Source organism: Rhinolophus sinicus, linkage group LG02 (assembly GCF_036562045.2).
Source record: "Rhinolophus sinicus isolate RSC01 linkage group LG02, ASM3656204v1, whole genome shotgun sequence".
In the NCBI taxonomy this organism is placed as follows: Eukaryota; Metazoa; Chordata; class Mammalia; order Chiroptera; family Rhinolophidae; genus Rhinolophus; species Rhinolophus sinicus.
Window position 1 is genome coordinate 136,401,461 of NC_133752.1, and position 19,071 is coordinate 136,420,531.

The following is a 19,071-nucleotide window of genomic DNA, read 5'->3' on the forward strand; positions in this document are numbered from 1 at the left end:
GTGGAAAGGAAAGTATTCCACTAATATTGGATGTGCTTCTTTATTGTGTTTCCCCAAAATAAGACCTGGTTTTACATTAATTTTTGCTCCAAAAGATGCATTAGGGAATATTTTCAGGGGATGTCTTATTTTTTTATGTGCAACAATCTACATTTATTCAAATACAGTCATGTCATCTTCTTCTGGAACATCGTCATAACGTACTAAATGCATCAATCTGGCTGATGACCTTATCTGAGGCTTATTTTCAGGGAAACAGGGTAGCTGTGGCATCATGGTAGATGCTCAGGATTCAAAGATGAAAAGATAGGGTCTCTTTCCTCAAGCAATTCACACTGTACTGGAAGCCTGAAGTTAGAGGAAAAAATCTGTGTGGTCGTCGTGGCCAGAGATGATAAAGAACCTACTAAATGGGAGTCAATCCCAGGTCCAGTTCCAAACAAATTTTGAATATATTAGGGGAGTTACAGTTTCTGAGCTTGAAAAGTTCTTGAGAAAAGTCAGAAAACCTCTCTCTTGGGTGTTGATGCTGGCTGAGAAAGGTGGTGAGGAGAAAGATTTGGCAAAGGATAAATAAAAATCTATATGAGGTCACGAGCAGATTTTCCAGGGCTGCCCATTCTATCCTTTGGTTAAATTTTCCTGGGATACTAGCTAGAATACTAGTTAGAAAAGGAGATTTTTTGTTTGTTTGTTTGTTTCATATGGGAATTAAAAAAAAATCACATGGCCTCCTGGAGACCAGGCTCTTTCATTGGCATGACATGACTTTTAAAATAATGAAATCTATTGTGATATGCAGCTGAAGTTCTATCTTTTATTTTTTGGAACTGAGGCCCCAACCTTACCAGTAAATTGGAGCTTTTACTTAACTTCACAGCTGATGTGATCAACATTTTTTGATTATGAAGCAAGCTCTAAAAAAAACAGAGCAGGCAAAGCAATCTTCCTCTGTATAAACTGTAAGTTATCTTCTGTAGCATCTCATCAGAGAGGCAGCTTTGAGGGCTAAAATAAGTAGGTTATCTTCTCATCTAACCAACACAAATGACTCTTCTGTCTGCTGAGAGTGACACTGGCCCAGAGTGAGGTGGAGGGAAATGTGGGTGAATTGCATTTTGAGGTCTGGATTGCTGTTTGTCACTCTGTCTCTTGCTATTGCCAAGTGCAAGCAATCTTCCTTCGCCAAAAGTTGTTACCCAAGGGGAACACTGTCCCAAGCTGTTGACACGCTCTATGTCAAGGCATCATGGCTCAAAGCAACAATTCCAGTAAGTATTAGGCTCTGCTTAGATTAATGTCCATTCAAGGACACCTATAATTCCAGACAAAACTTATTTCTCTTTGTTTCATTGTAGGAAGACCGCATAAAAAATATACGATTATTAAAAAAGAAAACAAAAAAATTATTTATGGTAAGCCAGAGGGTCTTTTTTTATTTATTTTCATGTTTCTACTTGTTTGATGCTTTTTTCCTTGCATTTAAATTTTTTCCGATGGTCATCAAGTAATAAATAGAGGGATGTTTTAGTGACATTTTATAAAAACTATTCGTCGTTTACCTTATGCAATTTCTTATATCTTATTTATAGAAAAACTGCAGATTCCGAGAACAACTTCTGTCCTTCTTCATGGAATATGTTTTTGGTGAACTCCAACTGCAAGTTTGTAAAGAAATACACTTTGTGGAAGAATTTCATAGCCTTAGGCAGAAATTGAGCCGCTGTGTAAGTATGCACCGCAAATATGGTGAGTTTGACCCTAAAAACCTATCTAGAAAACAGCATGTATGAAGCTGTCTGCACACCAAAGGGTGAGTAAAAGAGGCTTTTTAATTGTTAGCATATAGTTCAAATGGAGAGTTCGTCACCAGGGAAACAGAGTCAAATAACCTTGCATAACTCAGAATGTCTTTATTTACTATTTCTTAAGGAATGGTGGTTCATAAAACATTGAAGAGAGCTAAAATAACATGGAATGCTTCTTAAATATTTATTAAATTTTTATCATTCCCTCTTTATGATTCCCAAGTAATTCATTCATTCATTTAATAAATATTTCTTAAGTACCCGCTGCGTGCCAAACACTACTCTAAAAAGTTATTTTCCTTCTTTCTTTCTTTCTTTCTTTCTTTCTTTCTTTCTTTCTTTCTTTCTTTCTTTCTTTCTTTCTTTCTTTCTTTCTTTCTTTTCCTTCCTTCCTTCCTTTTCCTTCCTTCCTTCCCTCCTTCCTTCCATCCCCATATTGATACAAACTTTTATTATTTATAATACTATAAATATTATAATCTGCCCTTATAATATCATCTGCTCTTTTCTTATTTATTTATCTGTTTTTTATGGTTATATTATTTTTAAGGCATGGTCTCAGTCAAACTTTAAAAAAGGGTGGTATGTGTTTTTTGGTACCTAAATTATTTAATACTGCATTGTGGTCACTGTCACTGTTAGCAATGGGGAATTAAGAAGATAAAAGTGACCACATTTCTATAAAAATATCCATGGTAATAAAGACCAGTGTAGAAAAACAGAACAAAATACCAAGTCAGAATCTGTGCAATATGTTGATTTGCCTCTATAGAGAGTTTGGAATATTTTCTGGGACTTTGTGTGGGTTTCAAGTATGCTTTCTGCAGCCTACTGCAGTTGTACCTTGCAGGTGCTGCAAAGGTGAGGCAGTGATGCTAATTGCAGTCCTTGGGATGGCAGACGTAACCGAGCTCTCTATTCTTGGGCATGATGGTCATTGAGGCTTAAACATTGCGCAGTTGGAGGTGGACATTTATATAGAGGGTGCCAAAGAAATGTATACATTTTTAAGAAAGGAAAAAACTATTAAAATTGTAATACTCAATATATACCAATAACAAAAGATGAATACAAGTCACATTGGACTTCTGCAGTTACAAGAGGTGCTCAAAATGGTGACTATCAGCGTCCAGACACTTCTGATTATGGCGAACTACCGCTTGAGCAATGTTGACCAAAGTGTCCACTTGTACACATTTTTTTGGCCCTCCTGGTATTTTAAAAGTTAGGATATCTTTTTCTTGTAGTCCTTGAAGGTACTTGGGAACCCAAATTGCAGTCCACAGTACAGAGGCATTTTATGAGGGTGAGCTGGTCAGTTAGGGAAAAAAAAAAGCCAACGAATTTATGTTCTTTTTCTTTGGTTAGTTTGTGCTTAAGTTATGTCCTTGTTTGGGACTTCAATTGCATGGCTTTTCATAAACTTTCTCATTCCATTAAAATAATGACAATACTTTTAAAAGTTACAAACTGGTACTTCTTTGTAGAATACAGAGAGAATGCTCTGGGCTAGTTCCCTTGCCTGAAATAATGGAGAGGCCATCACTTATCTTTGGTTTATTCTATACTTAACCTACGAAGTCATCTTATTAAGATAATGAATAGTATGATCTGTTAAATTTAAACTGAATTATTATATAATTTTATATTTCATTTGGCTCCCATGATTAGGTGATTATTATATCCAGTAAGAGAGGTTTCACCACTAAAAGCCTTGAAGAAGACAAGAATAATCCATTGAAGGACTTGATATTGGGGCAAATAGAGACCTATGGCAGTCAGTACAGGCTAGGGTGGAGTCATCCAAAAGAACAAGCAAGCTGATCCCATTGCAGTATCTGGAAACAGGGATTCTCTTCAGTCTTTTTCTTTTTCTTTTCTTTTCTTTTTTGTTTTAAGTATCTTCTGTTTCCCTTTTTGCTAGAGATCTTGGTTTCTCTTTGTTCGTGCTATCCATCGTATTAACCGTCCAAGTTAATTTAATGTTATTCTAAATGAAGTTTATTCTAAATGGTGAGGCACTAGAAGAAATCCTTGCATGAAACAGTACAGTGTACCTGGACACCTGGAACCACTCCCCAAACTCTGTCTGGTTTTTTGTTTGTTTTGTTTTGTTTTTACAATTGATTTGGTTTCCTTGGCTCAAACAGCTAAAAAACACCTAATGACAGTTATAACCAAAACCAAGCAATGTTCTAGATGAAAAACTTAGAAAACGTACAACTGTCTAGGAACTCTGGTTTTCCTCGATGTGTTTTTTGAAATTTTTTCCTAAAGGGACTTCAATCTGTTAATGGACATATTTCAGGGACTTGGGCCCCAGCGGCATCAGAGTAGCAGGGCACTTCTGGCTGGCTGTGGTGTTTTACCAAAGTGGCTGGCTCCCCCTTATGGCCAGACGCGAATACAACATCCAATCAACCTCTCCAGGGGCCACCTAACTTTGGGGCTGTACTTCCATTCTCCCACCTGAAACCACCATTGCTAGCGTCAGTTAATTTGTTGCAGAAGCTATGGAGTTCATGCCCTGGGTGTATCAGCCACCTCCGGGAAACTGAAAAAGAAAGTTTGAGGATCAGCCTGAGCTTTGGAAAACCTCAGACTTTTTGCTTTAGGGAAATAGGTACTGGCCTTGCGTTTAATCTTTTGGCAAATCATAATGTTATATTTTTGGAAACAGAAGCTGACATCTGTTTAATGTAAATTTACTCAGCATCTGTTCTAGGTGGAATTCTAAGTTAGTAGTTGGGGCAGGGTTTAGCAGGAAGAAGTTATAAACTACGAAGTAGGTTATATTAGCTTAAATGTGATATTAATTAAAAATGGGCAATAAATATGGTCAATATCTAAACAGTCAAGTAAGAAGTAATTACTTGCTGTATTTCCCCTGTTGTCTTTGCTATTGGGGGTTGTTATGGGAAAAAAGGAGTAAAACACAAATCTTGCCCTCTAGGAGTTTTGCAGTGTGTGTGTGTCTGTGTGTGTGTGTGTGTGTGTGTGTCTGTGTGTGTGTGTGTACCCATATGCACTGCTAAGGAGGATTCCAGGGGAAAGGAAGGGAAGGGCAAGGTAACTTCACAAACAATAATAAGAGGAAGAAAGTAAAATCCCTGTAATAATAGGGTTAGCAAAGCTGGGGATTCAGAGCTTTGCTAGTACTACTCAAGTCTAAATGGAGCAGGACCTTTTTCAAGGAGGGACTTTGAGAGGGGCCCTGAGTTCTGTGGTTCTATTGCTACTACAGAATCTCCACACATTTCAAAACTGGTCCAAGGCTTCTTCCACGGTTCAGAAACAGGCAGAAATGGCCCAATCCCTGTTTCCAGATTCCAGAACTCTAGACTAATGCTTAGTTAGGTTAGTGTGGATACTAGGGTCTAAATAGGATTTAGAGGGGTTGATTAAAAACAACGTTGCATTCCAGAGTTAAATGCTGTCTGAATTTGAAATATTTGACGTATATACAGAATTTTGGCTTTTTTCCTTTTAAAGGTTTTCGCTATGATTTGTTTTAAGCAATTCAATTATGATGTGCATTGGTATAGTTTCCTTTATGTTCTTTGTGCTTGGAGTTAATTGAAATTCTTGCATATGTAGGTTTTAGATTTCATGAACTCTGGAAATGTTTTGGCTATTATTTATTCAAAAATTATTTCTGTGCCTTCTTCTAGCTCTTTTCTTTTTGAAACTCTAATTGCATATACATCAAGCCATTGGAAGTTGTCCCACAGTTCACTGGTTCTGTGCTTTTCAGTCTTTTTCTGTGGATAGTTTCCATTGTGGATACTTTCTATTGCTACATCTTCAAGTTCACTAATCTTTCCTTCTGCAGTGTTTTACCTAATGTTAATCTCAAATTTTTCATCTTAGACATGGTAGTTTCTATTTCTGGAAGTCTGAATTGGGTCTTTTTAATAATATTCGTTTTCTTACTTAACATGATCAATCTTTCCTCTAGCTTCTAGAACATGTAGAATAATTTACATTAGCCCTTTTAATATTTTTGTCTACAATTTTAACATTTGTGTCAGTTCAATTACTTGATTTTTCTCCTCATTATGAGTTATATTTTCCTGCTTCTGTGCATGCCTGGTAATTTTTGATTGGATGTCAGACATTATAAATTTTACCGTCTTGGGTCCTATATATTTTTTGTATTCCTATAAATATTCATGAACTTTGTTTTGGAAGAGAGTGAAATTGCTCGAAAAAAGTTTGATTATTTAAGATCTTGTTTTTAAGTTTTGTTAGGACCAATGCATTGTTTAATTTAGTGCTAATTTTGCCCCTCTACTGAGTCAACACATTTCTGTGAGCTTTACTCAAATCCTTGTAATTTCTCTTTCCCCTTTCCTCTCTCTCTCTCTCTCCTTCTTCTTGCAATTTATTTGTTAAAGAAATTGGGTAATTTGTTTTACAGAGTGTCTTATTGCCTGTATTTTGCTGATTGCATTTTCATAGACTCATTTAATATATTCTTTTCTTTATTTTCCATATATTGTTAATTACATGTAGAGACTTGATCAGATTCAGGCTTGGTGTTTTGGTTATATCACTTCATAGGCAGCATTGTGTACTTTTATAAAGAGGCACATAATGTATGGCATCTATTTTTATGACGTTAGCAGTCATTGGTAATTATTGTCTAAATCTACTCATAAGACACTGTAAAATTATACTTTTAAAATTCTATTGTATTTTACTTATAAGGGGGGAAATGCTATAAACAGAATCTAACTATTTGGCTGTCCTGAGGATCTTATCATATAACAAAGGCAGGGAAAACACTTAATTCTTTTTTTTTTACTTAGTTTTCAATATAAGGAATTACTTTTCTAACACTCTTCCAAGGTTGTCAACGAGTTGTTATTTTCTTAGTTTTATTATTAACTCATGGACTTAAATTATTTTTCATTTTTGAGAGGCCTTCTGATTTTTATAAGCAACTTGTCTTTTGGGTTTCTTTGCAAGACTACTAAGACTGGAATCTTCTTAAGCCACTCTTAAGTCTATCACGATAGACTCCAAGGTCTTAAATCCCATACTACTCACTATATTTGAATATTATCTCCTTATTTCTGGTAACATTCTAAGCATTTTGCAGCACCTAGTAAAATATTATATTTTTAAATTAGCCTGATTTCAGTAATTGAGATAGTATAATTGTTCAAAGGAAGTAAGCTATAGTTAACGTAAACATCTTTATTTTTATAATCTTTGCTAATCATGGTATTTGGCTAAATGGTATTTGGAAAGTTGACCTATGTATATGTAAGAAGACATTTTAAAGATTCTTATAGAACTCAAATACTCTCAGATTTGAAAGGAATTTAACAATTGCTTAGTTAAATTCACAAAATAATTTGCCTAATTGCTAGTAATCAAGGTTGAAACTGCTAAAAAGATCCCATTAGTTTTCAAGATTTCATCATATACTTTAATTAACATTTTGAGAGCCTAAATAATAATCGATAATTAGAGAGATGCATTTCTTTATATTGTGTGTAATTAACTTTAAAGGCTAATAAATCTTAGCAAATAGAATACTTGTATTTTGGTTTCTTGCAATGTGTTTGATAAGTAATTTGTATCATCAATTACACTAGCTTATCAAGTTGTGAAGCATTGCTAATTATTTATCCTTGTAATTTCAAACATTTTTAATTGTAATTGGTTGAACTGATGAAACTAGAAGTAGGGAATGAGACAAACCCTCTTTTATTCTTTCATTAATTGCAAAGTCCAAATCCTGTCTTTATCAACATCAATAATCTCATTTTGTGGTTGTTGAAAGGGTTAAATGAGATAATATGTAGTAGTTCTGAAAAATTGTTAGTGTGTTTTCTTATTGCTTTCCATACAAAGAACACTAATTTTCTTCTAATTACATTTTCTCAACAATTTCCAAAGGAGTGATTCCCCTAAATAATCAAATACTTTTTTAGTGCCTATTGTGAGTGTTAAGTTGCATTATGTGTATAATTTATAGTATCACTTTAATTTAAAGATAATGAGATTATTTATGAGTAATTGGTTTTAATCTTGGTGAATATATTTTCTAATTATATCATAGAATCTTTTTGCTGGTAAATCCATTATTTGGTTAATGATGTATAACATATCTGTCAAAATTATGAAGCATAGCTCTATCACTGCATGTGCTAAATTGCATGGACTTATTCTTTTTTTAAATTGAGATATAATTGACATATAACGTTATATTACTTTCAAGTGTACAACATAATGATTTGATATTTGTATCAATTGTGAAATGATTACAACAATAAGTCTAGTTAACATTCCATGCATGGACTTATTCTGATGAATGATAATCACCCTGAGAATTTTAAAATATCTGCAATAAAGTTATTCTACCTTAATATCTGTATGTATTTTAGGTAGTTTTAAAGTCTTCCTATTTTTTTCTATTGTTGGAACATGGATAACTCTTTTATAAGGGTCTAGATAATTATAAGTAAGTGAGATTATGTATACTTACTTATATCAAATGATTCTGTTAGTTACAGGTAATATGGAAATAGGATAATGTTTTGTAAACTCTTTGTCCAATAGTTACTCGGGTATTGGACATCTGTGTTTTGCTTTTTTAAAAATCAAATGTCTGATGATGAATTTGCTTTTGAATTTGCTTTTGAAACTGGAGATAGTTTTTCCTCCTTCCATACAACCGTATTGGTTGCAAATATAGTCATGCTTTCTTCCAAGAATCCTAATTTAAAAATTTTCTTTCTCAATTTCCTATAATCCTTTTCTGGTCTCAGTAGGTTTGGTGTTGTCCTAGCGTCCATACTTTTGCCAAACTAACATAAAATTTTTTAAAGTCTATTTTCAAAACAGGTTACACTACTGTATGTTTCTCAATTGATATTTTAAATGTACCCAGAAAATATTTGTAAGACCTCACATGAAAAACTTCAAAAAATTAATTAATAAGGCTTGGTTAAAAATCTGTCTACATCTGCTTGGAGATCCGAGATGGCAGAGTAGATAAATGCTGTGCTTGCCTCATTCTGTGAACACATCAAAATTACAACCAAATTATTCAACAATCAACCTGGAGAACCATCTGAAGCCTAGCTACACTAAGAATATAAAGAAGAATATATAGAATAAACTAAGAATATAAAGAACTCATAACTAACAATATAAAGAAGAAGCCATGTCAAGACTGGTAGGAGGGCTGGAGATGCAGAATGGGCAGTCCCATACTTCTGTGTGGTGGTTGAAAATCAGGAGCGATATCTTGACCATGGAGGTTCCCACTCGGAGAGCAAGGGACCCCAGCCCCACACCAGGCTCCCCAGCCTGAAATACTGGTGCTAGGAAGAGGAGCCCCCACATCAGTCTGTGAAAAACAGTGGGGATTCCAATTGTCCAGGTGGGAAAGAAGGCTGCAGAAAATCCAGAAATCCTCTTAAAAGGTCTGTGCACAGACTCACTTGCTCATAGGCACTCACCCTGGGCTACAGTGGAGGGACAGTGACTCAGGGGGCTTTGGGGACATATGGGGAAAGACTGAGTTGTGTAACTTTAGGACAAGGACTAGAGGGACTGTTGCCATTTTCCCTGTGTGGGCTCCCGCTCCTGTGAAGCTGGCAGGTGGGCACCATATTTCATGTGTTGAGCAACCTGCTACACCCATGGCCAAATCTGAATCTGTTTTATCAGTGACTGAACCTTATGGGAGCTGGAAGATGGCAGCAGGTCTTGGAGTGTCCGGGCTTTTTGCGAGTGTACCCCAGATCTGATACTGGTGGCAGTCATCCTCGGTTCACAGCAGGGCCTCTCCTATGTGCCTCCAGTTTCAGCAGAGGCAGTGATCAGCTGTGGATCTCTTTGTGGCTCTTATCAGATAGTCTCTGGCTGTTGGTAACCTCTTGGGCAATTGGTAACTTTGACCTGCATCAGAACCCTTCCCAAGAAGCCTTAGAACCAACATATCTGGAGGTTGGCTTCAGATCACAGCAGAGCACAACCCAATTAGCTCTACAAGTGGCACACCTGAAAGGCAGTCTCAACAGGTACCAGAGCCAGGTGGGGTGAAGCTCACTGCATGGGGTTAGCTCCTCCACAGCAGCCCATAAGCTGTGGGCATGGCCAAACCTCTCAGCCAATAAGCCTGAGGGTCAATTCCACCCACTGATGTGCCAAAAGCAATCAAGTCTCAACTATCACAGGAGGGCACACACAACCCACACAAGGGACACTCCTGATCACCCAGAGCAGGTGACCAGAGAGAAACTGATCCATGGGCCCCACAGGACACCTACTACATAACGCCACTAAGCCAAGACTGGGAGACATAGCAGATCTGCTTAATACATAGAAAGAAACACAGAGAGCAGCCAAAATGTGGAAACAAAGACATGTGTCCCAAATGAAAGAATAGGCGAAAACTCCAGAAAAATAACTAATTGAAATGGAGGCAAGCAACCTACCATAGACAGAGTACAAAAATGGTTATAAGAATGCTTAAGGAACTTAGTGAGAACTTCAGCAAAGCGATAACAAGCATAAAAAGGACATAGAAACCACAAAAAAGAACCAGTCAGAAATGAAGAATATAATAACTGAAATGAAGAATACACTAGAAGGAATCACCAACAGACTAGATGAGGCAGAGATTTGAATCAATAATTTGCAAGACAAGGTAGCATAAAACACCCAATTGGAACAGAAAAAAAAAAATCCAAAAAGAATGAAGACGTTTAAGCGACCTGTGGGACAACATCAAGCATAAGAACGTTCTCATCATAGGGGCACCAGAAGGAGAAGAGAGAAAGCAAGGTCTTGAGAACCTATTTGAAGAAATAATGACTGAAAACTTTCCTAACCTGGCGAAGGAAATAGACATGCAAGTCCGGGAACCACAGAGAGTCCCAACCAGAATGAACCCAAACAGGCCCACACCTAGACATATTATAATTAAAATGGCAAATGTTAAAGACAGAGAGATAATCCTAAAAGCAGCAAGAGAAAGGCAACTAGTTACTTACAAGGGAGCTCTAGTAAGACTGCCATCTGATTTCTCAACAGAAACTTTGCAGGCCAGAGGGACTTGCAGAAAATATTCAATGTGATGAAAAGCAAGGACCTACAACCAGGACTACTCTAACCAGCAAGGCTATCATTTAAAATTTAAGGGGAGATAAAGAGCTTCCCAGACAAGAAAAACTAAAGGAGTTCCTCACCACCAAACCAGTATTACAAGTAATCATAGAGGGACTTCTTTAAGATGGAAAAAAAAAAAAGATAAAAAATATGAATAATAAAATGGGAATAACTAAATATCTATCAATAATTACTTTCAATGTACATGGATTAAATGCTCCAATGGATAAGAAAACAAGACCCTTACATATGCTGCCTACAAGAGACTCATTTAAGATCGAAAAACACACAGACAATGAAAGTAAATGAATGGAAAAAGTTATTTCATAAAAATGAAAATGAAAAAAAAAAAAGGTGGGGTAGTCATACAGACAAAATAGACTTCAAAACAAAGGCTATAACAAGAGACAAAGAAGGATCCAGTAATCCCACTTCTGGGTTTTTATCTGAAGAAACCCAAAATGCTACCTTGAAGGGACATATGCAGATATCTATATGTTCATTGAAACATTATTTACAATATTGTTGTAATATTATATAAGACCCGGTATTATATTACATTATATTATTATATTGTATTATATTATATTACATTATACCTGATTATATTATATTATATTATATTATATTATATTATATTATATTATACCTCGTCTTATATAATATAGTATAAGACCGGGTCTTATATTAATTTTTGCTCCAAAAGATGCATTAGAGTTGATGGTCCGGCTCAGTCTTATTTTCGGGGAAACATGGTAGCATGAGGAATATAGTCAATAATATTGTGATAATTATGTATGGTGTGGGATGGATACTAGAGTTATCAGGGTGTTAAATGGGAGGGGAGTAGGGAGACAAAGTGGAAAAGGTGAAGGGTGTAAGTAGTACAAATTGGTAGTTATGTTGCGGAAAAGCGGCGAGGACTGAGAAACTCAAGCAGCACACAGAGATCAGGGAGAACACAGCTTTATTATGCCGGTAGGCTCAGTGGGATTGTTCCCAAAGACTGAGCACTTACTGGGGTCAGGCGCTTTGTTTTATAGGGTTAGGCCTCTGGGTTTGGGGGGATTCACGCCATTGCTATTGCAGTGCTAGGGATTGGTTAAATCTGGCCGGGGTGCTGGGGAGGTCCGTCCCTAACAGCTGTGATCACTCAATACTGTTTTGACAGGAAAGCCTCTAACTGTTGTGCTTGCAGGAAACTGCTCCGATAAGATATCGGAGGAGGAGGGGGACGGAAAGTTCCCAAGGCTGTGCTCACAGGGAAACTGCTCCGATAAGATATTGGAGGAGGAGGGGGATGGAAAGTTTCTAGCGGCTGTGCTCGCAGGAAGAAACCGTTCCAACTGTTACAAAATAGTCATGGGGCTATAAAGCAAAGCATAGGGAACATAGTCAAAATGCGGTAATAACTATAATAGGTACAGTGTCAGGTACTAGACTAGTCAGGGGGATCACTTCAGAAATTATATAGAAATGTCTAACCACTATGCTGTACACCTGAAATTAATACAAAATAATATTGAATGTCAACTATAATTGAAGTATTAGAAAAGGAGGGAAAAAGTGAAGGGCAATAAAAAGTCCATATCTCCAGGTGTAAAACAACTAAGTCATGGCAATGCGATGTACAGCATGGGGAATATAGCCAATAATATTGTGACAACATAGTACAGTGTCAGATGGTTGCTGGACTTATCATGGTGATCACTTCTTTAGGTATATAAATGTTGAAAACCATGGTATACCCCTGAAACTGATATAATGCATGTTGGCTATATTTTTAAATAAAAATCTTAAAATAAATAAATAGATAAATAAATATATACCTCTTTTTCCTGCACCACGACGAAATCTACATCTCCTGTCATACAATAAAATAAAATTCATTTACCCTTTAATGCCTTATCTATCATTTACATTTTTTAGGAGTGAAAGTTTCAAGAATCCAAGGCTATGGCCAAAGTGGAACTATCTTAACCATTATGGTTAACTATTAAAAAGAAACCAAAACAAAACAAAATCCAAACCCCAAACAAAGCAAGACAAAAAAGGATGGTTACAAATTGGTCTGAAGTTTTATATGGAGGTTTATAAAGATATAAAATCTTATGTATGGTTTTGTACTCCTCCAGTGCTTGTGAGACTGTGACATATAATAGGAGATAGTATAATAAAACTCTTTTAATAGAAAGGATTTGTTGTTCTTTGTGAGAATACAATATGAGCAGTTAAATTCTCTGAGGGACTGTATCATGTGTAGCCGTCCACTCATTAACTCAAGTATTTCATTTTCTCAGAATTATCAGTGGAAAGAGATTTTTTCATTTTTGCTTTAGCTGTCATACACAATCCAAATTTGTAATAATTTTCAAGTATGTGAAGCTATTGAGGACACAAATTAAGGATTGTATTATTTGTTCATCTGATTGTTTTAAACAGCTCTTATGGTCACTAATGCCTAGGACATACTTCAAACTATTATTAAACCAGTGCCCCAAAGCCATATACTGACGCTTGCATTTCTTTCATTGATTTGTTCACTAAACAAACATTTGTTAAGTATCTAGTATTTGCTGAACACTATTCCAGATGCTAAGGATTCAACAAAGATTGACAGATAATATGATATCTCTGTCCTTATAAAACTCCTTGAAAATGCTTTCAGCTAGTTTGAGCTCGTCTCAGCTTGTGGTAGGTGCTGAGAAGGGAGCACACAGGAGGTTGTGTGGCAGCAGCAGGACTGGAAGTTGGGGGCCGTACCTTCAATAGTTGAGGCTGGGATTTCAGCTGAGACCTGCAGGGTGTTTAAATCACCTCTGCTCTCTCCAGCCTTGGAACAGCGAGCGTGCTTGCTTCCTCTGCTGACTCATTCCTTCTCCCTGCCTTTTCCACTCCCTCTCACTCACCTCGCAAGATGGAAATCACTTGTTTTCTTCTTCTGGAAGCCTCCTGATATTCCACAGTCAGATTGCCATCTGCTCTGTCTCCCAGAGCAATTGATTTTTTTTAAATCACAGTATTTATCACATATTGTAATTTTGCATCACTGTCTGTCTCAGTAGATTGTAAGCTAACACTTGTGCCCTAAGGCAGTTTTCATCATGTAGGGAGTTTTATAAATTAAAGAAATCAATGCTATTGGGCAGAGACACTATTGTATGCCTAGGGTATAGTTAAGTACGCAATGAAAATGTATTGACTTAATGATTAATGATTAGGCCTTGTGTTCGTTATTCTATGACTATCTCACACTTTTCTTTGCGCTGGTCTCTAGTTATTCTAGCCTTACTAATAAATTGCCTCTAATCTAGATCACGTCTGCTTTGAATGAGTTAGTCAAAATATTCAGCCATTCTGACAATAAAACTGGTGACCGTTTGTTGTACATTCTGTTTTCAGTAAATGCAAGTATACACTGAAATATATGGTAAAGGAAATCATTCTTTTATAAATTCCTCCTTCCAAGCAAAGCAATCAGAATCATGGCAGTAAAATCTGGCTGCCCTACTGGGTCGGTAGACATATTTGCAACAGTGAGGAAAATGAGAACCTTCTGGGCCAGATTTTTACTAGGGGTCATTTATAGTGAACAGAGCTAAAGGCTCCAGAAACCATTCCATAAACCAGCACAGCTCTGGTGGCAACACTGGAACTCATAAGTGTTTTTGTTTTATTTTAATTAAGTAATTAATGCCAAACTTTATTTTTCTCTTTGCTCCTCTTAGAGTAACATGTGCCTTAGACGGAGTGAGGTCAGAAGCCTTCTTGTACTTCCCTCCCTGCTGTAGGATGCATTGCAGATCAAAGTTCTCTGGGCAGAGGCCATAGAGAACAGGAAGGCCTTAATGATATGTAGCATCTGTAAAGTCCAGAACTTAGTCGGCTTCTCTGGCCTCCCATTTTCAGTGTTAAATCTTTAAATCCTAACACATGCATATTTAATATTGTGTCATGTGTCTTGCTCCTTCTGTGCTTTGTAATTGATCATCACATCTAAGAACTTGGAATCAGGCAAGTATTGATTCTCCTGTTCATTGAGTCTCCTTTTTCCAGATGCCAGACTTGGGCCAACTGTTTTTATGTTAGATAATTTCAGGATAGAAGGATTTAGCATCTAATCAAACTCTCCGTTTATTAAATAATGGGCAGACTTCTCTAAATTCTTTCCATGTGTACTATCTTGGCTGTAATTAGATTTGGTATTTCTAGAATTTTCTTTTGTAGTTCCAATCTGAAAACAAATGAAAGAAAAAAGCGCACACACCACATACACGGGGTGTCTTCTTTTGTTTATTATCACATTGTCCATTTTCAGGTTGAAGTCTCTCTCTCTCTGTCTCTCTGTCCCTCTGTCTCTGTCTCTGTCTCTGTCTCTCTCTGTCTCTCTCTGTCTCTCTGTCTCTCTGTCTCTCTCTGTCTCTCTCTCTCTCTCTCTCTGTCTCTCTCTACCAATCAGCTTAGTCTTTTAAAGCTATTTCCAACATTTCTCCTGTGTAACACAGAGCAGAGACCTTTAACCTAATCTCTCTTTGGAACTGGATTTTGAAGGTTTAAATAAGAGACTTGCTTAGGTGGAATATCTTTTCTAGTTATGCTGTTTTGTTCAGTATGATATAGTGGTTTTAAATAGACTCTGGAGTCAGAATACTTGGGTTCAGATCTCAGCTTTTCCACTTACTGTGTGACCATAGGCAGAATATTAACATATATGCTTTCATTTCCCAGTCTGTAAAATGAGGGTAATAATAGTACTTACCTCATAGGGTTGTTGTGAGGACTGAATAAATTAATATAATTAAAACCTTCAGATTAGTGCCTGGCACAAAATTCTAACATAATATATGTTATTTTTATTTTTACCTAACCATCGCAGTATTTCTGTTTTTACTTGAAGAAGAACTGGGGTAAGAAGAGAGCTCCCAGAACTGCTGAATTTTTACTTCCTAATATTGATCTTGTATTTTGTTAATTTTCCAATCTACATCTATTTCATTTACTAATTCTGTGTTGCTCATCATTATGTCTTTATTGCCTAGCACATGGCCTAACACACAGTAGGCACTTTAGGAATGTTTGTTTAATGAATGAGTGAATTCTTTCTGACTGTAATCTTTGACATTGGCCACGACTGTCCTGGACCTCACAGTGTCCGGTCTGGGTTGAAATGTCCTCTTCTTAACTCAGGGCTCGTATCACAGGGAGGTCCAACCTTGGGCTTGTCAATCCTGCAAACTGCATTTTCACCTGAACATTCCCTGTCTGCAGCTCTTCTATGCCTGATCATCAAAGCTCCTTTCACAACAAGGATCTCTTCCTGTGCGGGGTCTGACTTGATGGTAGTAGGGACCCCATTTGGGCAGAGTCATGACATCATCACCACCTATAAGCCCCTAAAACAGCATTCAAGATATATCTGTTAGATCACACAGTTATTTGCTCTGGGTCAGAAAAGAAGCCTGAATGCTGCCCCTTCTCCTCTTTGTGTTCTGGCCTGAAGGGACCTTTTGGTTGACGTTGACCATGTGTCATTTTTTGAAATAGGTGTTGTCATTTATCTGCTTCAATTTCATGAGTTTTAATTAAATGCTATCTTTATTGATGTGCCCGACACTATTTTGTCACTAGGATAGGACCTCCTGTGATATCTTGGGCAAGTAACTAACCCACTTGGGCCTTAGTTTCCCTTTCTGTAATTGAAAAGTATTGGCCTATACAATCCCCTTGGTCTATGCCAGAGTTAAGGCTTTATGAGTAAGAACGAAATAGATAAATGAGATACAGTCATCCTTTTCTCCCCTTTCCTTTTCTCTAATTAAGCCTTTGGAAATTCGTGCGACAATAGAGAATGCTGTTAGTTTCCTCCTACTTATCTCCTAAGCAATTCCTGTGCTTAGATAGGGTTGGAAATTTCACCTCCTCAAAGGAGACTGGCAGTTTTCCCCAGGCCAGGCTGCAAGACATCAGCCTGCTACTTCTCCTAACTAGAAACTAATACTAATTTCCTAGTGCTTTCTCCTGGCAATTGACATCTGAATATTGTACTATGCAATATAACAGCCAGGGTGACTTTTCAAAAAGTAAAATTTTTTCTCATCTTGCATGCTACCCACATCTCTCTTGTTGAATTGCTACAGCCGTACTTTCTTTCTTTCAGTTTCTAGAAAGCACTAGTCTTTCCTACCTCAGGGCCTTTGCACACCTTTTCTTTGTCTGAATTATTCTCTCCTGTGCATCCTCTCCAACTATCTCCAGCTTTTTTTTTTTTTCTTTTTTACCTCCTCATATATCTGGGTCTTTCTAATTTTCCAGATCATAATTTAAATGTCATTCTTAAAAAGAGCCCATCCTGACAACCCAATTAAAAGTAGGTCATTCTTGTAAATCCCTATCATAGAATATCATGCATTACAAACACAGCTTTCATAGTAATTTGTCAACTTTAACTTTTTGCTTCTGTTTTTATTTATCATTTGCTTCCCCCAAGGAACTGCAAGCTCTATAGGACAGATACCACGTATTACTTTTTTGCCAGTGCATATCCATGTCTGGCACATTATACCTGCTCAATAAATGTTTGCTGAATGGGTGAAATGAGTAAGTATGATGAGTGCCTCTTCAACAATATTATCTGTATTTACTGTCGATTTCTTAGATTTCCTGTGCTTCATCAGCGAGAGAGATGAAATCCATTACCAGGATGAAAAGAACACTGTATAGGGTAAGTATTCCAAATCTTTGTTTTTGAATACTTTTTTGAATATGAAAGATTTCTGTTTTAAATCTCTACTTTATCTGCAGATGGGAAACAGAGGAATCTACAAAGCCATCAGTGAACTGGATATTCTTCTTTCCTGGATTAAACAATTCCTGGAAAGCATTAAATAATGCAAGAAGTCAAGTGCATTGATTTGATTGTTACTTTGAAATAGAATGAGAACCACCAGAAATAGATTTCTAAGTGTATTTCTTTTTTAAAAATGTATACATACTGCTGACAGCAGGTTAAATGCTTCAGAATAGACTAGAGGAATTTCATGTAATAAAGTTTTGGAGTGCTTTCATCCTGAATATGTTTTGTTATTCCCAAGTACATGATACAAATTTAGTTTAAAAGTGTATAACCAGAATTAACTCACGTAATATTTATGGAGGGAAAATGACACATTTCTGGGATATAATATAATGTTATTGAGGCTTAAATAGATGCTATGTACGAGTATGTGATTTTTGTTTGCTTAAGGGTTTGATGATTACTAATTATGCCCAGTGTTAACTTAGCTTCTAACAGGTTTTGATTTTAATTAAGTAAACTGTTCTTTCTCCTGAATGTTCTTTTTACAAGAGCATGATAGAATTTCATTGAGTAAAATGGTAACAAAGAGATCAAGTAGGACACACAAATCAACTAACTGCTTGGAATGGTTTACTGGGAACTCCTTTGATAGATAACCCAAGCCACAAAGACCACAAGTAACTGAGTTGAAATGATGCTGGAGCTTGATAATGGTCCTTCTGGGTGCTATACATTAGGAAGGTCGGTAGAGGCCAGGTAAAAGTCTAAATGCAGTTCATACTGCACCTCAGTAAGCTTCTCATACAGTCTAAAAACCTTACTTGCATGGCCAGTATGAGTTGACCATTATTTTGCATTAAGCAGACTTTGCTTTGCAGCTCTTGGTGTACGAGGCATAGGCGTTTCAGACAGCAATTTGTGTGACAGCCAGTTCGCTTCCACAAAGTACGCCCTGTGCCCCTGCTACACACAGAACTGTGCGTTGGTGTTTTGTGATATGAATAGGCAGGGCTTCCCCATGGCGTTCGTGGATTTTGTCCTCCGCACCCCTTCTCTTCATTGCTTTCCCATCATCCCGTTCTTCTTTTCAATCATGTGGTCATTATTCTATTCATTAAGGACTGCCCTCGCTTGGATTTACCTCATATTTCAAAATTACTTCTTTGTTCGCTGCCCCTCCTCCTTTCTGCCTTCCCTATTAACACCACGTGGGCCCATGTCTTATCTCTACCTGGGACTTCATTCTTAGACAAACCCAAAGGAAGGGAAAGCTGTGGTGAGCAGAGGGGTTTGATGAGGACGAGACTGGAGGACTTTCTCTTTATCTCGCGCTGT

General features: G+C 36.9%; 1 protein-coding gene across 1 annotated transcript; it reads left to right on the forward strand.

Annotated features, from left to right (window-relative positions):
• The first annotated feature begins 1,100 nt into the window (after positions 1–1,100).
• Positions 1,101–17,962, forward strand: IL26 (interleukin 26). Its single transcript, XM_019748933.2, has 5 exons — positions 1,101–1,271; positions 1,359–1,415; positions 1,593–1,727; positions 17,596–17,661; positions 17,742–17,962. Exons 1-5 carry the CDS (start codon positions 1,101–1,103, stop codon positions 17,826–17,828), a joined length of 516 nt encoding a protein of 171 aa, XP_019604492.1. The 3' UTR covers positions 17,829–17,962.
• The last annotated feature ends 1,109 nt before the right edge of the window (positions 17,963–19,071 follow it).

Coding starts and splice junctions, on each gene's coding strand:
- IL26 (XM_019748933.2), top strand. CDS start 1,101: ATGTGGGTGAATTGCATTTTGAGGTCTGGATTGCTGTTTGTCACTCTG. Junction 1,272..1,358: donor GGCTCAAAGCAACAATTCCA/GTAAGTATTAGG, acceptor GTTTCATTGTAG/GAAGACCGCATAAAAAATAT. Junction 1,416..1,592: donor AAACAAAAAAATTATTTATG/GTAAGCCAGAGG, acceptor TCTTATTTATAG/AAAAACTGCAGATTCCGAGA.